Below are 9,314 nucleotides of genomic sequence, written 5' to 3' on the forward strand. Positions count from 1 at the left end.
ATGAGAAGATATTTACAGGTGCTCTGTGCAACAGGATGAGAGAGTTGGGCGTGTTTAGGCTGCAGAAGAGAAGGCTGCAATGGGGAGACTTTAGAGCACCTTCCAGTGCCTGAAGGGGCTCCAAGAAAGCTGGGGAGGGACTTTTCACCAGAAAAGGTGGTGACAGGACAAGGGGTAAAGGTCTTAAACTGAAAGAGGGGACATTTAGGTTAGATACCAGGAAGAAATTCTTCACCATGCGAGTAGAAAGGCACTGAAATAGGTTGCTTAGGGAGGTTGTTGGTGCCCCATCCCTGGCAGTGTTGAAGGCTGGCTGGGGCTTGGAGCACCCTGGGCTGTGGGAGGGGTCCCTGACCATGATAGCAGGGGGTTGGATGTTGATCTTTAGGGTCCAACCCAAACCACTCCATGACTCTATGAAAACCTCATTTCGAAGTGTATGGATACAAAAGAGCACAGTAAAGCTGATTTTGTAAATCAAATATTTTTCATAACTAAATCCCCTTGGGGGTGGGAGGTGGGGAAGATGGGGGGAGGGGGGTGCTCTGCTTTGCTGGTGCTGGTGCCACTGGAAGAACTGGTCAGGCGCCCAGGCTTTGCCATTGTTGAGTTCACTGGGGTTCTCCAGCAGCTCCCATGTTCCCTGGGATGACCTGAGCTGAGCTGGGCGGGGCAGCAGAAAGGGGAAAAAGAAAAACCCTGGCACCGAAAGATTAGCACGGAGGTGTCATGCTGGAGAGGATATACTCCTGACACAAATCATTACACAATCAGGGAAGGAGATGTCAGCTGTAATGATAACCCCACTCAATGAAATAAAATAAACTTTCAAGCAATTATTAAAAAATAAAATGGATTCTGCTGGCATAATCTGACAACACACTGACAGTGGGAGCAGACATGCATCACGATAAAGGAAAATCCCACCAGTGCAATACAGGCTCATTAGATAAGGTGATACCTCATACAGCTCGGATGATTCGTGCCCGAGAACTGGAAATGTGAGTCCCTGGCCCAGAGTTTGCCATAAAAACCCCACTGAGATCAGAGGGTTGTGCACTCCATCCCTCTCCTTACAGCTTCCACCAGATAACCAAGGCTCTGATCTCCCAGCATGGACAGACCCTCTGTTGGGAACACCCGCTGTGGAGCAGCAGAAGAAATTCTGCATCTCTGCACTGCACGGCTCTGCCCCCCCCCCCCCCCCCCCCCCCGGCAGCTGCAGCTGGGGTTCCCGGGGGGCTGCAGAGGAGCACTGTCCCCGGACCCCTGGCCCTGAACCCCGCCCCGCCCCGTCCCGCCCCGCTCTGCCCCGTCCCCGCCCCGTCCCGGTGCCGTCACTGCCGGGGCGGGTGCCCGGGTGCCGGTGGGGCGGAGCTGGTCCCGCGCGTCCGTCCGGGTCGGTTGGGTTCGGGCCATGGCAGTGTTCGTGACACGGCGGATCCCGGTAGAGGGGCTGCGGGTCCTCTCACAGGCCGGCGGGTGAGCGCGGGTCGGCTCTGGTGCTGGTGCTGGTGCCGGTGCCGGTGCCGGTCCGGGTGACGTTCGGTGGTGCCGCCGCAGGTGCCGTGTCCAGCAGTGGGACTCTGACGAGCCGGTGCCGCGGTCTGAGCTGCTGGCGGGGGTGTCGGGGAAGCGAGGTCTGCTCTGCCTGCTCTCCGACCGCATCGACCGCGAGGTGCTGGAGGCCGCGGGTGGGTGAGACCCCCGGGACCCCCATCCCCTCCCCGGGACCGGCACCGGCACCGCCCGGACCCGACCCGGCCCGGACCTCCCCAGGTCTGGCAGCCTCCTTGCTCGTGGTTCTTGCAGGGCCCGACCTGAAAGTCATCAGCACCATGTCCGTGGGGTTCGACCACTTGGCCCTGGACGAGATTAAGAAGCGGTAACCGGCACCCCCGCCCCATCCTCCTCTGCCCCGGCCCCTCTCTGCCCGTGTCCTGCCCTGGCCCAAAGCCCGGAGCGGTTCTGCACACGGGTGGCTCCGGCACCGGCATGGTGGGGGCTTTGTTGGGGATGGGGACATGCAGATCCCTCCTGCTGGGGGAAGGTCGGGGTCACCCCCAGCCCACCCTGGGCGGCCAAGGGCTCCATCGGGGTAACCTTCAGCCCCGTGGGGTGGGAAGAGTGTTGGGATGGGGGGATAGCTGCAGCTGAAGAGATCCCTTGGAGGAAAGGCTGAGGAGCCAGAGGGATGTCCTCGTGCAGGTGGTACTGCAAATGATGTACTGGAGTACCTGTATCCTGGGGAAGGCTCCTGGGAGACCCTTACAGCGACCACCCAGTACATGAAGGAGCTGAAGGAAAGTTGGGAAGGGGCTTTTCACCATGGGGACAGCGACAGGACAAGAGGCAATGGTTTTAAACTGGAGGACGGGAGATATAGGTTAGATACCAGGCAGAAATTCTTCACTGCAAGATTAGTAAAGGACTGGAAATAGGTTGCCCAGGGGTGTTGTTGATGCCTGATTCCTGGCAGTGTTGAAGGCTGGATGAAGCCTTGTGCAACCCAGGCTGGTGGGAGGTGTCCCTGATCATGCAGGGGGTTGGATCATGGTCTCGAAGGCTGGATCTTGAAGGTTGGATTTTGAATGTCCTTTCCAATCCCAAACCATCCTGTGGTATGTCAAAGAGGTATAGCAGCAGCAGGGACTAGACTGTAACTGTTGAGGGAGCAGAGCAGGGCTGCAGGGTTGCCCAGGGACCTGTGCTTTTCTTGCAGAGGGATCCGTGTGGGGTACACCCCCGACGTCCTGACCGACGCCACCGCAGAACTCACGGTGGCTTTGCTGCTGTCCGCCTGCCGCCGGCTGCCCGAGGCCATGGAGCAGGTGAAGAAGTGAGTACCCAGGGGTGGCTGCTGAGACCACCACCCCTGGGGTCCAGAGCGGGAGAAGGTGCACCAGGCTGGGCAGGTGGAACAGGGATGACCCCAGAGATTCACCCAGCTTGCAGCCACCATCTTTCAGGCCAAGGTGGGGTCCCCTGCAGGTCTGTCAGTGCTGCCTGCAAGGGGGCCCCTGTTACTGTGAAGGCAGCTGCTGCTGCTGTGCAGGTTCTGCAGGTGACCACTGAGGCAGGAGCCTTGGAGAGGGTAGTTGTAAGTTCATCTGTGCCACAGGGGCTGGTCACCTGCAGAAATGTACTCTGCTGTGCTTGCCCAGGTGCTGGTCTGGGCTCCCAGCAGGCTGTCCTCTGCTGCTCTCTGACATCTGTTTCTCTCCTGCTCTCTCTGATAGTGGTGGCTGGACAACATGGAAGCCCTTGTGGATGTGTGGCTATGGTCTGTCTGATAGTACTGTGGGCATCATAGGTCTGGGGAGAATAGGTAAGTGCGGGTCAGGAGCAAGGTTTGTGTCAGCAGTGGTGGCAGGGCAGTTCTGGAGATCCAGACAGGGTCCCCAGTGCTCCCCCCTTCCAAATCTTTGAGTACAACCAGAAGAGCTGGGTAGAGCCTCTCTGAACATGCCAGCCTGAAACCTCACAGCTTTCAGACACATACCCCTGCATCTGAATGCTGCAGCAAACTGGACATTGCCCTCTGGATTTCCAGTTAAGCAAATGCCCTGACAAAGTCCAAGGTGCTGTGCCTGTCATTTGGTTGCTGGTGTGGTCAGCAGGTGGCTATTTCCTTCCTCACCCCTCACTTTCCTACCCAAGGTATCTTCAGTCTCAGCATCCCACCACTCCCATTCTGCAGCATTGCTCTGGCAGGGAGCTCCCTTCTGCTCACATAAGAGGCAGCAGAAGACATCCAACCCCCACCCTGTGCCTGGCACTCTCCAGGCTGGGAAGAGACTTCAGAAGCCACCCTACATGGTGACCCTGTGGTGGGCTTTGTGGTGTGCTGAAGCACCATCTCAGCAGCTGGACCCTCTCCCCCCAGGACAGGCCATTGCCCGACGCCTCAAGCCCTTTGGGGTCAAGAAGTTCTTGTACACTGGGAGCCGCCCGAGACCAGAGAGTGCTGCTGAGTTTGGAGCTGAGTTTGGTAAGAAAGGCTGTGGGAGCAGGGGCAGCAGCCAGCCCAGGGGGTTTCATTCCCACAGTTCTTCACTGGGATGAGATGTTGGTCGCTGGGAACAGCTTCCACCAGCTTTAACAGGGATGTCACAGCCCAGCCAAGCCCAGCAGTCACTTCCCCACTGTCCTGATGGGGTCCAGACACTTGCATTGAGTCCTGGGTTTTCAGTCAGGACACAGCATAATTCATTTGGTACTTTTTTTGCACAAAGCAAACCATGTCCTTTTCCTTGTGTTCTCCCCTCTGGAGTGAAAGTGGCATGAGTTGTTATCTGAGGGTACCACAGAGGGAGTTGTAAAGCATCATTAGGGTCCTCTGAGGTTTGATTTCAATTTAAAAGTGAAACAAAACACCACAGTCGTGTCTGTAGGGACATGCAGGGGTTCTGTTCAGTGTTTGCTGGCCCATGTGCCTCCCTGTCCATGGAGAAGGGTCAGGAAGGTCTCTGCAGAGCAGCCCCCACTTGCTGGGCAGTCTGAGAGGTGAGGGGGTTGCATTTTGAGCCCCCAGGCAGAGCTTCTCCTGTGCTTCTCCACACAGTCTCACTCACCAGGCTGGCTGAGGAGTCGGACTTTGTTGTGGTGTCGTGTGCTCTGACCCCAGCCACCCAGGGGATGTGCAACAAGGACTTCTTCAGCAGGATGAAGAAGACCTCTGTGTTTGTCAACACAAGCAGGTACTGGTACCCCATTCTGCAGGGCTGGGGCTGGGGGTTGGGGGGTGAGCTGTGCTCCCTGGGGGCACTCCAGCCCGCTACATCCTTCCTGGCTGTTGCCTTGTGTGTGCCCTGCTCCCACCAGGCTGATGTCTCTTGGGATCGAACAAAAAGCAGGATCAGTGTTGGGCTAGGTGATCTTAGAGGTCCCTTCTGTCCTGATATCCAGTGATTCTGTCAGAAGGTGTTCAGGGGCCTGCAGCATCTGTGATCTAGATTCTGTGATTCTTATCATTTCATTCATATCACTTAATCACATCCTGTGCTGCCTTAGCTACCAAACCCACACCTTCCCGCTCCCAAACTCTCCGTGCTTCAGCACTCTCAGGCAGAAAGTGTCAGCAGACAGGAATGAACTCAAATTCAGGCTTGGCAAACTGCACCTGCACCACTTGTGAACAACAGTTTGGCCAAGGGTGGTGTAGAAGTAGAAGTAGAAGAACAGCTGCAGTGGCACAGAAGATGCAAACCTGAAAAGGCAGGAGCAAGAGAAGGTGCAGGATCACATCTACAGTGCTGCTTTACCTTCATTAGTAAAACCAGCTAAAAGCCTTTTTGCTCATTTGTCTGAGCTGCTTCTCTAGATCACGTGCACATGGCACAAAATGACGAATTTCAATATAAGTGTGTTTTTATTTTGCAACTGTGGAAAGCCCTCAATTTTTGCATGGACAGTATTTGAAAGATAGCTACAGCTTACTTGTAAGCTGCACCTTTTGATCTGTCAGGGCTTGTGTTCTGCCCTAGTGGGGTGGGTGGTCATTGGGTGTATCATAAATCACAGAGTAACTTAGATTGGAAGGGACCTCTCAGGGTCATCCCATACCAACCCCTGCAGTCGCCAGGGACACCCTAATTAAATGAGGGTGCTCAGAGCATCCTCAAGCTTCACCACCTTCACCACCTCCCTGGGCACCCTGTGCCATTGTTCCATTGTCTCAGGAGCTGATGCTGAGGGGCAGCCGGTGTGGGGGCTGTGACTGCCAGTGGCCATGCTGTCAGGACAGGAGCCTCCTGTCTGTGTGTCCCTGGGAGCCCCTCAGACCCCTTGTCCCCAGCACAGGCCCCTCTCTTCCTCTGTGTTTGCCAGGGGGGCTGTGGTGAACCAGGAGGACCTGTACGAGGCGCTGGTCCATGGGCAGATTGCGGTGGCAGGCTTGGACGTCACGACTCCAGAACCACTGCCCACTGACCACCCCCTGCTCTCCCTGAAGAACTGTGGTGAGTCTGTACCAGATGGCTCTGGGATGTCCTCTCCAGGAAGGAGGGTTTTGAAGTAGGAAGAGTCTGCTCCAAAAAAGAAAATAGCGACATCCTGAAAATTTGGAACAGCCCATGACTAGGTGCCCATTAGTGAGAGGAAAAGGGGCAATGGTTTAAAACTTGAGGAAGGGATATTTAGGCTGGACATGAGGAAGAAATCCTTTGGGGTGAGGGTGCTGAGCCCCTGGCCCAGGTTACCCCCAGAAGCTGTGGCTTCCCCATCCCTGGCAGTGTTGAAGGTTGGATGGGGCTTGGAGCAACCCGGGCTGCTGGGAGGTGTCCATGGCAGGGGTGTTGGAACTAGATGGTCTTTAAGGTCCTTTCTAATCTGAACCATTCAATTATTCTATGATTTCTGAAATGCAAGTTCATAGCTCTTGTTTTGATTACCTTTTTTGCTAAAAACTGTTTTGTTTGCTTTGGTTCTCGTAGTAGACAGTGTGAGGAATTACAACAGCAGAGATTTTCTGAAAGTATTTGCAAGTACTTCAAGAGCTCTGAAACAACATCAAGAGTGTTTGCACAAAATGAGGCTTTGATGATCCTGAAACTATTCACACATTTCACCTAAAACTGCCAGCTGGTTTCAGCACCTGGATGATAACTCCATAAGTAGGGGAGGAAGAAGTGTTGGCATTACTTGCACAGAAAACAAGGAAGCCAGGCTGGTTCTTGGCTGGGGCAGGGGGGACCCACATGTCCCTACAGTCCTTCTGGGGAGAGCTGTTCCCCCATGTCTGGGGTTCAGGCTCTGACTTCCCTGTGGGTGCTCTGCCAGACCTTTTATCCTTATCTTGGGCAAGTACTTTCCCCTGTTAATTATAATAATAATTTATAATACTATATAATAATATAATTATTAATCTTAATTAACGATTAATTAATTATAATAATTTGCCACCAAGGCAGTTATGTCTCATTCCTCTGCATTGCATACAAGAAGCCTTTGCACAGAGGTGGATAAAAATCCCCACCCTGACTGCAGCAGTGTGCCAGCTCTGTTTGACCAGGGCTGTTTGCCTCCTCTCTGGACCTGCAGTCTGTCAACCACAGTGTTTCACAGCAGCCTTCAGGTTCTTGCCCTGCTGTGTGTTGGTTCATGCCTGACAGTGAGCAGAGCCTCCTGAGGCTGTCTGGCAATCAGATTTCACTGTGTGTCCATCTACTGCAGGGGTGATATTTTACACCTACCACCAACTCAAATGAGTCCATGGGGGAAGGTGACAGAGTCTGAACACAGAATATCTGGAGGGAACCTCCAGGAAGGATGGAGAGGGACTTTGCATCAGAGTGTCCAAGCAGAGGAGAAGGGGAAATGGATGGAAAGGGCAGGAGAAGAGGTTCAGGCTGGATCTGAGGAAGAAGTTCTTCATCAGGAGGGTGCTGAGACTCTGGAACAGATTGCCCAGAGAAGCTGTGGCTGCCCCCTCCCTGGAGGTGTTCAAGGCCAGGTTGGATGGGGCTTGGAGCAACCTGGACTCGATGAGAGGTGTCCCTGGGCATGGCAGGGGGGTTGGAGGAGAGGAGCTCCGAGCTCCCTCACAACCTCAGCCATCCCCTGATTCTATGGAAGGAGAACCCATTCTTGGCTGACTGCCTGCAGCCAAGAAGACTTAAAAAATATCAGTTACCATTTATCTGATGTCTTTTCCCTGTCCTCAGCATCTGATGGTTTTGTTTGACACTCAACATCTGGTGTGAGCCCCTGGTGGAGCAGCAGCTGCTGAAGCACACAGGTTGCCCCCCACGGGGAGACTCCTGGGAGGCTGTCAGAGGTCAGTGAAGGTAAGGGACCATCAAGTAACCCTCCTGTCCCCTGCAGTGATCCTGCCACACATCGGGAGCGCCACGTACGCCACAAGGAGCACCATGGCTGTGCTGGCAGCCAACAACCTGCTGGCTGGGCTGCGGGGAGAGCCCATGCCCCAGGAGCTGCTGCTGTGATGGATGGAGCCCCCTCCTTGGCCTCACCTCCTCCTGGAGAAGCCTCTCAGCCCCGTCCCGTGCCTCTGCAGCAGCACCTCAGAGGTGTGGGCAGTGCAGGAGCTGCACTGCAGCCATTAAAGTGAAGCAGTGAAGGTGTTGTGCTCCTTTGGTTAGAGAAGGGGGGTCTGTGGGGAGCACGTGGTAGGGCAGGGGCTGCGGGTGCTGCTGTCACAGCTCTCCCCAGGGAGCTGCATGACCCAGCACTGTGTGGGTGCCAAGGACTGATGGTTCTGTGTGTCTGAAGCAAAGTGGAAAAAGGCTCATATCAGCTTCTTGTGTCTGTGAGCAGCTTTGGGCATGGCTCTGAAGTGGGTTGGCAGCTGGAACTGAGGGTGGGAGGTTCTGCACCCCCCTGACTTGCCCCCACCTCCCCTCCTCTCCCCTCCCCTCCCCGTTTGTTTTTTCCCAGATGTGCCACAGCATGTGTTAGTCCAAAGAAAAACCCGAGCTGGTGCCAAGCCTCCAGCTGTCAGCAGAGATGGATGAGGACACTTCAGGGGGGGTAGGGGTTCCATCACTCCCAGAGAAACTTATTTATGGGAGCTGCAGCCTGTCTCTCCTTGCCAGTGAGCCTCTGCTCCAGCTGGTGGACAACTGATGGGCTCCTCAGGTGGATCCTGTATGCTGCTCACTGTGCCCTGTTTGAGGGCAGTGTGCCTGGTGACACCTCCTCAAGAGAGAGGTGGCTGTGACATTGCGTTGCAGTGATCGGAGGAATTCAACACATTTAAATCTTCTCAGAAATCCTGCTTCTTATGTGTGTGTTGGGCATGATCCCCAAGCTCATTCTTGCTGTAAGGCTAGAAATGGTCAAGACAACTCTTCTCCAGGGCCCAAAAGATGTCTGCAGGGTCCTGCAAAAGAAGAAGAAAGTTTTCTTCGCAGGAACCAGGCTCCATATCAGTGTCACCCCTGGAGGGGCAGCTTTCCTCTGAGCCCCCTGGAGCTGCAGGTGCTCCTCCCAACCTGCTGCAAGCAAGCCCAGGTCAGAGCTCTGTTCTTCTGCATGTGGGAACCAAGCCTTCTGGGGGCCCTGGGGCATTTTCTGTGGTTCGGAGCTGTGGTCTAGACTGCTTCTGTTTCTTGGTCTAGACCAGCAGTTTTCCCTGTGTCCTCCTGCACAGCCAGCACTTGGGCTAGTTCTGAAAAGATCACAGAAAAGAAATATGTGCCTTCTTTATGTGCCCCCTCTGTGGGGTGGCGGGGAAGCCTTGCCAAAGGCTGGTGGAGGATGAGCCCAGGGCTGCCTGATGGTGGCAAGGATGGTTGGGGTGGAAATTGGCTGTGCCCTGGTTCCATCCCCTCCTGGCACCACGAGGCAGGGAT

General features: G+C 55.0%; 1 protein-coding gene across 1 annotated transcript; it reads left to right on the forward strand.

Moving 5' to 3' along the window:
- The first annotated feature begins 1,330 nt into the window (after positions 1-1,330).
- Positions 1,331-8,080, forward strand: GRHPR (glyoxylate and hydroxypyruvate reductase). The gene is made up of 9 exons (XM_071731814.1): positions 1,331-1,482; positions 1,564-1,694; positions 1,813-1,885; positions 2,723-2,839; positions 3,240-3,328; positions 3,887-3,991; positions 4,565-4,700; positions 5,830-5,960; positions 7,825-8,080. Exons 1-9 carry the CDS (start codon positions 1,418-1,420, stop codon positions 7,944-7,946), a joined length of 969 nt encoding a protein of 322 aa, XP_071587915.1. The 5' UTR covers positions 1,331-1,417; the 3' UTR covers positions 7,947-8,080.
- Positions 8,081-9,314: the final 1,234 nt, after the last annotated feature.

The sequence above is a fragment of the Heliangelus exortis genome, chromosome Z, assembly GCF_036169615.1.
Source record: "Heliangelus exortis chromosome Z, bHelExo1.hap1, whole genome shotgun sequence".
In the NCBI taxonomy this organism is placed as follows: Eukaryota; Metazoa; Chordata; class Aves; order Apodiformes; family Trochilidae; genus Heliangelus; species Heliangelus exortis.